This window comes from Gordionus sp. m RMFG-2023, chromosome 1 (assembly GCF_954871325.1).
Source record: "Gordionus sp. m RMFG-2023 chromosome 1, tfGorSpeb1-WG-v2, whole genome shotgun sequence".
NCBI lineage: Eukaryota > Metazoa > Nematomorpha > Gordioida > Chordodea > Parachordodidae > Gordionus > Gordionus sp. m RMFG-2023.
Genome location: NC_088775.1, coordinates 85,367,848 through 85,383,598, shown reverse-complemented (window position 1 = coordinate 85,383,598; position 15,751 = coordinate 85,367,848). Strand labels below are relative to the sequence as shown.

Below are 15,751 nucleotides of genomic sequence, written 5' to 3'. Positions count from 1 at the left end.
ATAAAATAAAATTTTTCTATTCTATAGACTATAGCACTAGCCATAGTGGAAGTGGCAGGATCTTCAGAATCCTTTAAATTTGCCAAAGCTGCCCTCAAAGCATCATAAAGTAGGAAAAAATTTACAATCGCCTTATATGATGTTAGCCAGCTTCTATAAAGATAAAATAAACATTATATATCGAAACAATTAAGATCATATTACCGAGTGGTATTCTTGATGCGTAAAAATCTATGTGATTTTGTCAGTAAATCACTCTGACATGTTTTGAGCACTTCATATCTTTTAACACCATTAAAATATACGTAAATTTCGTCTAATATTCCCAAGACATTTCGCAGCTCTTTTACTGATTGGCATAATTGAACAACTATTAAATTTAATCGATGACAATAGCACCAAATAAAAGCTGCCTTTGGCGCCTCCGCTCTAATCAAAGCCTGCACTCCATTAATTCTTCCACTCATGTTTGAGGTGCCATCATAGCTTTGCCCCACTAGGAATTCGAGGGGTAGATTCATGGAGCCAAGCTTGGATATTATATTCTTTTTAATATCGAGGCCCGTTGTATTTCCCGTATCTCGCTATTTTCAACATATCTCACTATCAAAGCTATTGCTTCTGATATCGATACATCATATGTGCCATCAACTATAATTGAATAGCACCTGTTGAATTCAATCTCCTTTTGAATTTTTTTTATAACCATATTTTTCATGGTTTCAATAAGAATATTTATGTTATTATATGATAACAGATTTGAATATAATTTAGATTTTAATCCCTTAATTTTTTTCTCACTTCTTCTTTCTTCATTATCTTGTATATACATTTTAAGAACAGGCTAGAATCTGCAATAAGTTTAATAAGGCTCATCATATTGCCATCTTAATTTTTAATCAAGTATTTATATTTTTTTTTGGTTAATATTTTTGGGCATATTTTGACAAAGATCTAGAAATTATAAATGATTATATATAAGATTAAATATTTAAATTTTTACTATTCCCTTTGATAAAATTTTAATTTTGCGCCAAATCTTGAAAGTGGAAAAATAATTTTATGATAAGAAATATCGGATAACAAACTAATTTGCTAAACATCGACCATAAAAATTTTTAAAAAAATAAATAAAAAATTTTAAAAAAAAGAAAAAAGTACCCCCATAGAAATTTATAGAAGCAGTTGCTTCGGACCCCCCCCCCGTTGTAGGGGTCACTGATTTTATATAACACTTTTATGTTTTAAATCATTAAATATATCCTAATAAAAAAATATATAACTTTTATATATGGAAAATTAAGCAGAGTTTATAATGGCCTCGACCAAGGGCTTGTTCGTCCCCGGGTAGGGTTCACTCGGTTACCAAAAAAAATTCCAGGAAAAATGATATTTTTAAAAAATTATTAGAGATGTATTTTTGAAATTTAAACATATCATAAAACTAATAGAGCTGAACAAATTGAGATATTTTTTATTAAAAATGATAAAGTACTTATAATTTTCTTAAGGTTTGCCTTGGGTTCGCCATAACCCCGTTCTCCCCTACAAGTTTTCAATAAATTAAAAAGAAAAAACTTGATAATATTTAAAATGATTAGATGAAGAGATATTATTACTTAGAATCATTTTTATATATTTTGAGTCAAAAAAAAGAAAAGCCTTAGCTTTAATTTCAATAAAAAAATGTTTTTAGAGCCAATCCCCATTTCAACTTAATTTTCAGATTCAACTAAGTCAGTCGAAAAGTCGATAAATATAAAATTGTAACTTTCATGAAACTCCATTCGCGATATGATAATGCATTCGCTATAATGCATTCGCTATAATGTATTCGCTATAATGCATTCGCTATAATGCATTCGCGATAATTCATTCGCTATAATGCATTCGCTATAATGTATTCGCGATAATTCATTCGCTATAATACATTCGCTATAATGCATTCGCGGTGATATATTCGCGATAATGCATTCGCGATAATTCATTTGCTGTAATGTATTCGCTATAATACATTCGCGATAACATTTTCGCGGTATTACATTCGCGCTAATACATTCGCTATAATATTTTCGCTGTATTATATTCGCTATAATGCATTCGCGGTAATGCATTCGCTATATTATATTCGCGATAATGCATTCGCTGTAATGCATTCGCTATAATATCTTTTCGCGATAATCGACATTCGCGATAATGCATTCGCGATAATACATTTCGCGCTAAAATTTTCGCGGTATTGACATGTAACCGAATAGATGGAATATAACCTATTTGAAATACGATGCTTTCCAATTTACAATTCATGAAGTTCTTTATAATTTTTTTCAACCTGCATTATTACATTCCAAATTAAAAAAATATATTAATAGAATGATGTATCTGCAGGTTAGGGTTGGCATTTCTCCAATGGCATTCATAATAGACATTTAATTTAAATAGAATGTAGTTTATTTTTTTTTGAAATAAGGGTACTTTTAATTTGCTTATAAAAACCCTATATTTTATAAATAATTTGTGTATTTTTTGGGTATACGCGGGAATCGAAATATCTGGATTCGCAAGTTGTTTATGAGCAATTTTAATATACTTTATATACTATTTTATGTCCAAATTTTCGAATAACACAGCGTTTTTAAACATTTCTTTCTATTTAAACGCGAGGTTAAGGCCCGCCAATTTGTTTGCTATTGTAAATTCTCGAGCGAGTATTTTTTGAAAAGATTCTTAAATTTGGACATACCCTTTAGTTTCAGTTAGATTTAAAAATTTGACAGGACTCAAAATTTTTTGGCAGTTTGATTTTTTGAAAAGCATTCGATTGACTCAAAATGATGACATTTTGACATTATCATTTTTTAAATAAAACGGAAAATAGCATCTGATTTTTTTTTAAAAAGAAACTTAATTTTAAACTCTATATAAAAATAAATTATTGTTTTTTTTTAATTATATAAAATATATATTTTTTAGAAAATTTAAAGCTGAATGGGATTATTTTTTTATTAAGTTTATTTATCAATAATAGATAACAACTGTTTTTTTATAAAAATAATTTTGTTTTCTATTATAAATTTTTTTAAAGTATATATATATTTTTAAATAATGTTATTTTCAATGACGTTTTGTAATATTGTCAAAATTTGATAAAAAAATTGGTTTGTTTTTAAAAGAATATATTTTAATTCTGAAGATAAGATTTAAATAAAGGTAAGAAAAAAAAAATTATTATATATATATTTAATAACAAAGCTCGTTTTGAGCCTATTTTTAAAAACGGCTAACTCACTATTTAATCCAGAATAATATAACACAAGCCTGAAGATTTTGCTTGTAGAAGGAACCAAGATTAGGACATCTATTAGCGAAATCTCAAGGCTTAGGCTATATTTTTCAGGCTAAAATATTGAGTTAGCCCTTCTTAAAAATAGGCTCAAAATGAGCCGTTTAACAACACTACTTTATATCATAGAATAACTCAATTCCATTTCAAACCCGGTTCTCCCATTTTTTTAAACGTTTTCCTAGCATTATTGATATTTGAAGTCATAATATAAAAGGCAATTTGTTTTGCGTTTTTATTTTTAACGGCTTGATTTTCTAATCCTTTTCTTATAATTTAATTAATTTAACTGATATTATCCTCTAAAATGCTTAAGAACTTTAAATTTAATGTTATATCCTAGCCTAGAAATGGCAGCCATGATACTCATATATTTAATGATAAAGCAACATACATAAGAAATGACAAATTAAGTATAATATGAAATATAAGTTTGTACTAATTTTCCTTACCAATCATTTTAAATTATAATAAAATTTCCAAAAAATTATTGCAGTTTAAATCGGTTCGGTTCCCTTCCTTCAAAAATTCTCTTATAGCGGTTCGGCAAGTTATAACTGTTATTTCGGTTTCTCAGTTCGGTTTGACATAAAAACTGCTTTATAGTTTTATGGGATTATATTTTGGAGAAGGGGGTTTTGTGAAACTTTTTTTTTCTAGATGTGTTAAATTTAGACCCGCCCAAATTTTTCCTGGTTCTTATAGCGACACGATTTCAGATTTATCCATTCTCGCTTAACCTAGAATCGTCATCAAAACTCTTTAAAGATCACATTATTAAATCATTCTCTTTTTTTTCAAGGAACACAACTTCATTAAGATTTTTATACATAATCAAGTGATATTCACATTCACGCATTGGTTAATTTCAAAGCACATCACGGTGTATTTTTATAAAATTCGTCATATATTAAATTTGGCTTAATTATTGATTTAGCGATAGTTGGCATGGGGTTTTGGTTATTTTATTATTTTTTAATATAATCTTTTTTTAATTTACAAAGGCAGCATATGGATAAATTTATTTTTTATATAGCTTTTTTTTTTTATTAAAAAAATAAAATAAATTATTTGGAATCCTTTTTAAAAAAATATCTTTCGAAAGAGATACGGATTAGATTGTGTTGATTTGATTTAAATTATTATGACCAATAAATCAACGCTTCAATTTTTTCCAGTGTTTAAAAAATAAAATGATTCATACTCCTTTTAGGCTTTTTGCCAATGTGCCGCCTTATTTGATTTTTTTAAAATTATGTTTATAATCCTAAATATTATTATTTTTTATTCAAACTAACTAATTTATTTAATTTTAAGTAGATAGATATTATATAATTTTGTATCCCAAAGGAGAGGTCTGCAATAGGTAGCCAAAAAGTCCGCCCACTCGTTTTTTAAAATTCTTGTTTAACACGCCCCCCCCCTCCGCAGCTCTTTATTCATTTATTTTCACGTATCTTTAATTAAACATATATATCATGCAATACTATGAAATTTGCCTGAAAAATATTAAAAATTCACCAGCCCACGCCCGCCTATTCAATGTTGAAAATATTTTAGAAAGCCCAACCAAACCCGAGTATGGGTGGGCATGAGGGGCAGGCTAAAAACTCGCTCAATGCAGACCTCTTTCCCAAAGATCGTAATAAGTAGTGTGTTAACTGTTCTTATTTTTAAAAAAGGGCTAACTTATTTTCGCCAAAAAATTTAACGCAAGCCTGGAGATCTTGCTCATAGATGGCAGAAAGGTTTGGGCATCGGTTTGCGTAATAATATTTTGGCTAATATCTTAATTTTAAAATTGGCCAAATCGAGCCTTTTTAGCAACTCTAAATTTAAAGGGTCATTAAATAATAGATTCTAAATTTTTAAGCCCAAGGACGGACTCGTAGGTTTCTAAGCTTCAGGAGAGTATATAATATTTAGAGTAAACATTAATTATTAAAATATTTTAAACATAAAAATTCGATTTATATAAATGTATTGTAATTTAGAATATTAAAATATGTTGGCACATTAAAAATAATTTGAACACATTTATTTTATATGAATTATGAGAATATGATAATTATAAATTATCCTTGTTACACAATTCATGAGATAATATGAAAATAATTTTTATTTAAAAAAATTTTCAGCGCATCAAGTTTAATTTTCGTGTATTATTAAATTATATTATATTTTGATTCTTATTTTTCTAAATGTAGCATATTATATCAGAAAAATCCTTTCAATACGATATTTAAAAAAAACAGAATATATCATCCTATTCATTGGCTGCTATATAATCACCAATTTGTGAGAATACTATTTTCAAATGTCAGCCAAATTGACAAAGGAGGATAACAATAAAAAGTCTCCTAATCGAAATGCAACTAAGAACGACGATGATGTTAAAGAGAGTGATATCGGTGTTGCAGCTCAAAGTAATCCACATGCAAATGATAACAATCATTTCCCTTTTAATCAGCTTGAAAAACTCTTAACTTGCCCCATATGCTTAGATCGGTATAGGCAACCTAAACTGTTACCCTGTCAACATACCTATTGTCTGGAATGTCTTGAAAATATGGCCGATTATTATAAGAGAATCGTTAAATGTGCTGAATGCCGGACAGAAAACATATTACCTTATAAAGGTGTCGAAACCTTTCCCAACAATTTGACCATCTTAAGTTTTTTGGAATTACCTTCGGTTATAGCTGTCGAAGAGGCGAAGAGCGGCAACAGTAATCTTATGTTACTTCAGGAAACCAATTCTAGGAGAGGTTCACGACGATCAGTAACGGACGAAGCTAGCAACGATAGGTTAGGTCAATACACTAGTCATCTCCCATCCGCCCAAAGATCTAGTTATCAAACGACCACGCAATCTCCTACACAACAATATAGGTTCGTGAAATTGGAAACGTGCCCTATTTGTAACGAAAACACTGAGCTATTTAAGTGCCTGCATTGCGATCGGAAGGTGTGCAATGCTTGCAAGGAGTCGCACTTGGAGCAAATGCAACGCGAAGTGATTCGCCTCTTGACCAACACCCAAAGAAATGTACCAAAACTCGAGGAAACTATAAACGTCATCGAACAAAAGCTTGCTAACATGAAAAACAACTTCAACTTTGTCAAAAACGAGATCAAAATGGAGATAGATCGATGCGTGCGAGAGCTTAACAATCGGGAAAGAGTTCTGTTAGAAGAAGTGGACAATCTAATGGAGTCTGAAATCCGAAAAATGACGGAAAGGCAGGGTACTCTCAGTACGGAAAAGGAGGAAATTGAATCATATTGCCAACGGACAGCAACCCGTTTAAATCAACCAACTCTACCTTCAAGTAGCTCTCCCATAGATAACGTTACAGGTGCTGGAGCTACATCCAATAATCGAGACAGTCACGAAACGACTTCTAACGAAGGTATATGGCAAATCCACTATGATACAAACATAAATATATGATTGGTTAAGTTTCAATATATTTATCGATGTAAGAATTAATTAGAATCATAGAATTAAACCTTGAATTAAGTTTTACTTTAATCATGTTGACATAATAGTTTAAAAAAATTGAGCGCTTTTAAAACTGTTTTTCAAATTGTTCCAGTAAAGATTTTTTTAAAAATAATTGTAACTTCTAAAAAACAGGAGAGGAGGACGAAGATGAAGATGATGACGAGCAAGGAGTCCAAATACAAAGCCTCAAAACTAGGATTAAAAATGCCGCCGCTGCTAAGGTTCTATTGGCAGCTCAAGAGATGGTACAAGATAATAACAAAGAAACCACAACTAATAATATTAATACTACACCCCCGCCCCAAGTTTTGCCTGAAATAGTGCCGTTGACCCCTGAGGAGTTAGTTACACTGAAGCAACAAATATCGACATATCTAGATCATATACGGGACATCAACGTGGAAGCGGTAGAAAGTTACAAAAGGATGAAGTTCATAGCCGACAACAACATGCTGAGATCCAACATCCTTACCTTCGGTGAACTACACGTTAGGAGTGTAGTTCATTCCGGAAATTTGACTTCCAAAACGACGTCTTCACCCAACAATGAGACAACTTCCAGTAGGTTTTCTAGATCCTACTCATTCGAAAATGACGACACTCTAACACCCGGAGATAATGACAATGTAAATTCGACATTAGATACCACAGGTAATTACAAATCTGGATCCAATCGGTATACATCACCGGCTCAAAGAAATACCGGAAGTACGGCCACGCCGACTCGAACAAGCAGATTTTTAAATCGTCCACGTTCCACTTACGAAACAACCGCAACTCCGTCTTCCTATGATTATTCCTCTAGTTCTCGCCGCGCACCTATTGGAAGTAGTAGTACACCTAGTCAAGACGATATATTCGCTGGATACCTGGGCAACGAAGTCCCCTCCTCAGTGACCAGCTCCACCTCCCCACACACTAACAAAAATTGGAGAACAGGTTAAAAAAATTTTAATTATTATTACTATTATATTTATTTTAATTTTAAATAAATTATAAAATTAGAATGGTTAAACAATTATTTGCATTTTTTTTTGTTATATATGGTATTTATCTTGGATTCCAAAATAAATAGATGCTAAAGTGCATCCTCGAACATTAACGGATCTCTCAGAGTCTAATATATCCCCCAAGTTTCATAGATTAGACGTTAACCGCTTTAATTACGCGGATATTTATAAGATGGCTAGTCCTAAAAAGGACCCAATCAAATCCGTCGTCATAAGCAACAATAAATCTGGCTTGCCCTACAGTTTATACAGGAGTAAAACGTCTTTCAATTTAAAAAATTCGAGCACCATTAAAGCCATAGAAAAGTCTTTAAGTGAATTTAATGCTAATAAAATTGAATCAGCCGAAACTCTCGACACAAATAACGAAAAAGGAGGCTCCACCCTAGAAACTATCGAGGATGAGAATAGAAGAGATAGGGAATTACACAAATCGTATTATCGTAGGAAATATGGGCGCTGTCTAACTACAAATAATGTGATTAGCAATGCCACTCTTAATAATTACGACCCAGACATTAATTTCAATGATTACAATATATCATCAATTAAAAACGGCAAAAAATTGCCGATAATAAAAAATAGCCATTTTGCGACACCCGATTCGCCATTATCCTACGAAAATTATCCTCATGATACAAGTATAAATGCCGATCACGTTAACGGTTACGCCAATAATACGAATATTTATCGTGATAATAAAGACGAGATTGTATTGGACGCGTTAAACCACAACGATCGTTTGCAAGAAACCAATGGAGGTTCCAATGAAATCAACGTTCACAAGGAAGCTCACAAAAGTATGGCAAAAAGAAAGCTAAAGAAAAACTTTTATCAAAGGAGTAAAACAGATAATAATAATAATATAAATCACGAGGAAAATAGGATTGAACCGCCTGGTGATCATTGGTGGAAGTCTTGGCTTATTGATGATGGCGAGGTAAAAACTCGAGCCGAAAAAAAATTAGAGCAATTGAAACATACCGATTCCCATATCGGCAAAGACGCTCAAACGAGTTATTACATAGATCATTTAAGCTTTCCTGATTGCCCTTCAAGGTCCTACAAGAAGGGTACTACGACCACTTTGAGAAATTTGAATTTAGATTCGAATTTAGATTCGAAATTGAAAACATATGGAAACCCTAGTTCTTCTTCCAGTGTCGAATATTTACAAAACCCGCCAATTAAATTGAGAATGGAGCAAAAAAGGAGACAGCAGCATATCAGCGATACAAATCGGCCCAACCTTGTTAATAATAATCCAATTTCAACGAAATCTTTCATCGCTACTAATATTAATAATCCAGAATATAAATTTGATAACTTAACTTTAAACGGGATGGGCTTAAATAGCACTGCGGATATATTTATACCAGAAACGGATGTGCCGATATCTGAAAACTTTAAAATATCCGAGTCATTGAAAAATAAATTTAACACTCTTCAGCGATTCAAACGCAGAAATGAGTTTTTGATGAATTTAGCCTCCGTGGCTTTGTTTTCGCCCGATGGCACTTGCAATGACAGCAATTACAAATACGTCCCGATTAGGGAACGGATTCATAATATAAGGGCAAATTTAAATGATTCTAACATCAAAGATGAAACGTTTTCAAGTGTTGTGAATACGGGCAATGCCTCTTGTCACAAGGATGAAGATTTAAAATCGTATGGGGGTAAGGAGAAGTCCTTGAAATCTAAATATGTCAATCATCTAGAGGATATTCCGAACGACATAATATTCCAGGATCACATTGAAGGACATAACATGTTGGAAAATGCCGACGATAAACCCGGTGGCATTCCTAGTACTAGTCAAAATAAAAAGTTAAATAAAATCGCCGATAATAATTCTAAGGTAAACGATTCGGTTAACGATAATCAAAGTGACGAGAATGTGCATGAACGTCAAATATTAGATAATATTTTCGAAACTGAATTGCGAGCTTACATTCAAAGAATTAACGACATGCAAAAAGATATCGAACAATTTGCTGATGAGATCCAATCTCATTCATCTTTGAAAAATTACGAAACCCCAGATTTGAGCTTAAGTCCTGCAAATTTAAGCGACAGAGATTTGTTTGATCTCGGTGAAAATGATAATGACACGAGGCATGATACAGATAACGGAAATACCGAACAGATTGGCGAGTTGGCGTTGTTTTATGATCACCCTCTTGACGTTTACGAGTCCTCGGAAGAAAGAAGAGAATTAGATGAAGATGAGTTAGATCTATTTCTTAACTTTGAGTCCGGCAGAGCCATCGATACAAATATTAGCGAATATAAAGCTAACTCTCTTACCGGTCCACCTCATTCGATACTAATCAAACATGAATCCAGATCCTCTCCTTATCAACGAAGAACTTCCGATACTGGAATTGGGGAGTCTAATCATCGTATTCCCAAAGAAAATGGCGTAAAATTATCGAAAAAAGTATCGAATGGTAGCGAAAAAAAAGTCAACAAGGTCAAAAGAAATTCTATCGGCAACATTAAAAAGCAAAATGATTCCCTTAATATAGCAGAAAACGGAGTGTACGCTAGTCTCAACGTAAAAGTAAATCCTTCGAATAAAGGCGGCTTCGTGAGTTTGAAGATCCCTATGGGATTGGCGTTGTCAACCAACGGCACACACTTATTTGTAGCAGATAAGGGTAACCACAAGATACGCATGATGAAGTTACAGCTAGGTAACGGTAAAGCCATTACCTCTTTTGTTAAGTCCTACGGTATTTTCGGGTATACGCCCGAGAAATTGAACAGACCCTGTGACGTGGCATTAGGGTATCAAGACCAAATAGCGATAGCGGATAGTGGTAATCACAAAGTTGTTTGCTTAAACTCTGAACTAAAGTTTCAAAGGATCCTGGGGACCGGAGAAAAAGGTCATTTTAACGGACAATTTGAGCATCCTACTGGTGTGACTTTCGATTCAATGGGATTTATATATGTATGCGATAAATTAAATCGAAGGGTACAAGTATTTAGTGGGGACGGTATTTTTGTTGGTAAATGGGGTCACAACCATCTGACAGCCCCTAAAAGGGTTCATTATTCCTCCCACAGATCCATAATATACGTAACGGACGCGGGGGATCATTCATTAAAACTTTTTGATCGAAACGGCATAAAAATTGGCTGCGTCAACAAGATACCCAAGGTTTTAACTACCCCTTCTACGAATGGGGCCAACTCTGCCTATCCCTTAATAACTGAAAATTTCAGCTATCCCAGTAGCGTATCTTGTTACTCGGCTAATAGTGAAAATATTATCCTTCTTGACTCGGGAAACGATAGGGTAATCCAGTTGACCGCCGATGGTAGAGTGATACAAGTTTTTCCTCTGATCTCTTCTCCCGTTCTCACGAGCTCATCGGACCAATTGTCATCAACTTTAACAAATAGATTCGATTCTTGCATTTCCTTACCTTCTTCCATGTTTAATAATGGGATTCACGAATACGAACAGTATCCCGTTCAAACTTTCGCCGTTTCCGACACGATTAATAATCAAATTGTTTTTGTTTGAAAACGAATTATATATATTATATAATAGATATACATTTATTTATAGTTTTTTTTAGGCTTAAATTTATAGAATATTTTTTAAAATATAATGATGATTAATTTCGTGAGAACATAAGATATAAATTTAGAAAAACTCTCTTTTTAATTTTAGCCGGATTGTTTTTAAAACTAACAAAAATTGCAAATGCAAATAAAATAAATGGTGCAATATTTCTATCCTTTATTTTCCTTATCCTTTCTTTATACAATTTGCATTTAGATCAAAAAAATGCTCTTCTCTTAACATGTCTATATATTTAAATTAAATATTTGCTCCCAATATAGTTCAAATTCGTTTAGTTTTTTTAGCCTTATATTTTGGTTATTTTAAGTTTTATATAATAAATGTAATTTACTTAAGTGTTCATTTTTTAGTTTTTATATAACATTTTTTATTATAAACACGAATTTATATAAATTTTGTATTTTTACTCCCTTTTTTCAAACCTTCAAACTGTAATTATTATTATTAGTTAAAATTAGTTACTTTTTAGAATAACCGCGTTATTATATATATATAATTTTTTTTTATTGGATAATAATTAACGATATTTTGTGAATATAAATATATTATTTTTGAAATAAATTAGTTTTATTAAAACTTGATTTAAATATCTTTAACTGATTGAAAAAAAATAAAAATAATTTCCTCTCAATATATTGGTTCTTTTCCTGCTAGAATTCAGTAAACCATATATGAAATTTTTTTGGATCAGTTGAAAGAGTAAATCCTATTATTGAATTGGTATAATTATTTAGTGTGTAATAATTAATTTATCTATTTCATTTATTTTTTTACTGATTTAATAGAATTATCATCCTCCCTCACCTCACCTCTACCCTAAGAATTTAGACTTTATATATATACATATATAAAATCTTCTTCAAAAAACAAATTAATAATACTTTTTTAAAAAGTATGCAGTAAAGTAAAGTAGTAAAGCTTTAAGTTTTTAAGAATATATTTTTTTCTTAACATTAAAAAATAAAAAAAATAAATAAATTTAAAATGTAAAATGTAAAATTTTTCTAATCTTTTTTTATTTTATTTTTATTCTTTATAATGAAAAAAAAAACAGATTTACTCACAAAATATGCTGAATATATAGAGGAGAAATATGCAGACATTTTGACAGGTGCCAGGTCTAGGAGTTTGAGGAGTGAGGCTAGGGAGGATAATAATGCTTCTTCTCATCATACGGACACTCGTGCCAGTAATGATAATAATGATGCTAAAACAACGAAAACGAATTGAAAAAAAGCATCATATAAAAGCTAAATATATTTTGTAACCAAAATTTTTTACATAACAAAAAAAAAGAAGAGTGACTTTTTTTGTATAATTGGCACTTGATGTAACATTAAACCATTTTAAAATTAAACTTTTATTATATAACTATTTTTTTTATATTTGTTTAAATGATCGATATTAAGCGTTGTTTAAAGTGGCTCTATTATTTAAAAATATGGATAACCTAATATTTTAGCCAAAAAATATAAATATAATGCAAACCTCCAGACCTAAGCTTACATAATATTTTTTTTGGCTTAAATATTTGTTCAGCCATTTTTAAAAAAATATTCTAGCCTTTTAGACAGTACTAGGTCGATAAATTTTTTTTTAAAAATAGTTTAATATCCTTTAAAATTTAATCAGGGTGGCGATTGAAGAGAGGGGTTCGCAATAGTGTTTGCGCTGAAAGTTTTATACACTGTATATTTTTTTGTTTAAATATAAATAATTCACCCTTTCTCCCCGTGGTACTAGTTTAATTTGCGAAAATAATTATTTTATACATTAAAATAGAATTTGAGAATGAAATTACAGGTTATTATAATAGAATAAGGTGATGTTTATCTCATTTAAGGTTGATGTCGGTCTTTAATTATACCTCAACACAACACTCAATATCATTTTTTTTAAATGAGATTTGTTATTTATAATATATATATATATATTATATACCGAAATTTGACATCGGGGTTGTTAGGTATGGGACCTAATACTTCCATTTCAACAATTTTAGAGATGATATCAATTATATATTTATATATGCCCAAATTTCCTCCGCCACCTCCCCCCCCCCTAGTTATTGTATTTGTAAAAAAAATATTAAGTCATTTGTAAATATTAAAATTTTGAATTCGTTTTTAAAAAAAATCTCAATCTCAAAACCAAATATAATTCCATTAAAAAAAATATATATCAATTTATATATTTAATATTTATAATGTATGTTTTATTTTTAACAACTTCATCTATTTAAATTGTCATCTCACTCATTTATCATACCATGCCTTAATCTGGATCTGTGATTTTTTTAAAACATTATAAATATTATATATATTATATTATAAATAAAATGAATATAATAATCAAAAAAAATAATGAGTGGGTTTTCTTATTTTACCAAAGATAAAAACCAGTTTAGAAAAACAAAATTGTTTTTTTTTTGATCAAATTTTACCTAAGAATTCTAAATAAAATCTTTTATATAGGTGAATATTTTTGTAATTTTCATGCATAAAGAAATGTTCCAATCCAAGAAATTAAAAAATAAAGAAAGAAACATAAGGTCATTTTTAAAGTAATTCATTTAATGAGGTAAGCAATTAAAAAGATTCTATTACATTTATCAAAGTATAAAATTTAATTTGTTCTACTTTTGTCGATTTTTCGATTAAATATAAATGATCTGTTAAGAATGTTTATCAATTAAGAAGTGTCATGTTATAGTTTTGCATTTTATATCAATTATATTTGATACAAAATTTTTTATAATCAATTTAGAATATAGATATTATATTTATTTTATAAGGAAAGATTTGGTTAGTGTGGTCTTAATAAATCGTAATCTTTAGAAGAAATATAATGAGACCAAAACATAGTTTTTATACCAAGGAGATTAAAGAAATTACCAAGAGACCTTCAATCAAATTTTCATTTTCTAGGGTCACATTAAAATAATTTAGGTTGCACATTTTGTAAATTGGCCCATCGGCCACAATCCTCTTAAACTATGAGCGGGCGTGGGCGAGTTAGGGCCGGCTAAATTACGAATGGGTGGGTGAGCGGATTAATTTTATATTTAAATGAAACAATTTGCAAAAAATACAGCCAACAAATTATTGGAAAAAATTATGGAAAATTAAAATAGGACTGGACTTTTAAATTGTTCAAATAAGAATTCACTGGGCTTGACAAGTACAAAGTTCAGGAAATTTTGCTTGATAATTTATAATATGGACATTTGGCATTATATTTTTTATTATAATCCAATTCAATTGTAATATTATAAAATAATCGTGAAATTGAGTTATTTACATTTTATTCAATTCTGATATTTTTTAATTTTTTAAATAAAATAAGGAAATCAAGGTTCAATCTTCGAGAGAAGAAAAAATATATTATTCATATACATGTGTTAGTTGTTATTTTAAACCAAATTATAAATTTTTTTTTACTTATTTTATTGATTTTAAAGGTTAAAAAACAAAAAAAACACATTAAATTTACATTGGGAATTTTTTTTTGTTTTAAAATTCTAGAAGCGCTAATTTTGTTTTTTTCGCGAGTGAAAAAATTTCCATAAAATTAAAGCATATGTTAGTTAAAATCAATAATCATAATTTTTGTTGCGAAAAAAAAACTATCTGATAGATTTCTAGATATAAATTGTTGTTATTGACATCAGATAAGCCTAAGCCTCAACTCGAAGCGCATCCTCTAGCCAGCTAAAAACCCCGTTAAAGATGAATAGAAATTGATTATAAAATACTATATACCATTTTTCTTAAGAATCTTAGACGTTTAATCCTCCAAAAGTAACGGCATCACATTTTACTTCCTCATTACGTTTTTAAAAAAAGTAACGCGTTATTTCGAAACGTTACTTTTAAGTATAAGAAAAGGATCGCATAATTATTATTTTTTTATAATTTATTTGTTAATCGATGATATTAATTTATATTTATCACACAATTTGAAAAGAAGAAATGCAAATGATAAACATATGTATATATATATATAGGGTTTGGAAGATAAACTTTTCTGTACGAAAATATATGAGGTTCGTCAGTATATAATTTCCTGCACTTCTTGAGCATTCTTAAAATAATATTAAAGCATATGATTTAATTTTTTTAAAAAAGAGATATTCACCGACGCGACCACGTAAGTAAAATCGTATAACCTTTTAAGGCAGTCGTGTCCTTAATGGGAGGTATCAGTTACTCCATATTTTTAATTTTGGGCTATTTTTTATAAAAGTATTCACGCATGATTGAATAAAGCCCATTGATTGCTAAACTATT

At 30.1% G+C, this 15,751-nt stretch overlaps 1 protein-coding gene across 2 annotated transcripts; it reads left to right on the top strand.

Moving 5' to 3' along the window:
• The first annotated feature begins 3,072 nt into the window (after positions 1-3,072).
• On the top strand, positions 3,073-11,601 carry LOC135922965 (putative uncharacterized protein DDB_G0282133). Of its 2 annotated transcripts, none has more exons than XM_065457523.1 (4): positions 3,073-3,210; positions 5,599-6,756; positions 6,984-7,790; positions 7,927-11,601. In XM_065457523.1, exons 2-4 carry the CDS (start codon positions 5,661-5,663, stop codon positions 11,397-11,399), a joined length of 5,376 nt encoding a protein of 1,791 aa, XP_065313595.1. In that variant the 5' UTR covers positions 3,073-3,210; positions 5,599-5,660; the 3' UTR covers positions 11,400-11,601. The 2 variants fall into 2 exon arrangements, with proteins under 2 accessions (XP_065313595.1, XP_065313594.1); XM_065457522.1 differs by having other exon boundaries at positions 3,123-3,210; positions 5,551-6,756.
• The last annotated feature ends 4,150 nt before the right edge of the window (positions 11,602-15,751 follow it).

Excerpts from the sequence above, each read along its gene's own strand:
- LOC135922965 (XM_065457523.1), top strand. The coding sequence starts at position 5,661 with ATGTCAGCCAAATTGACAAAGGAGGATAACAATAAAAAGTCTCCTAAT. Across the intron at positions 6,757-6,983 it reads CGAAACGACTTCTAACGAAG|GAGAGGAGGACGAAGATGAA; the intron begins GTATATGGCAAA and ends TCTAAAAAACAG. Across the intron at positions 7,791-7,926 it reads TAACAAAAATTGGAGAACAG|ATGCTAAAGTGCATCCTCGA; the intron begins GTTAAAAAAATT and ends CAAAATAAATAG.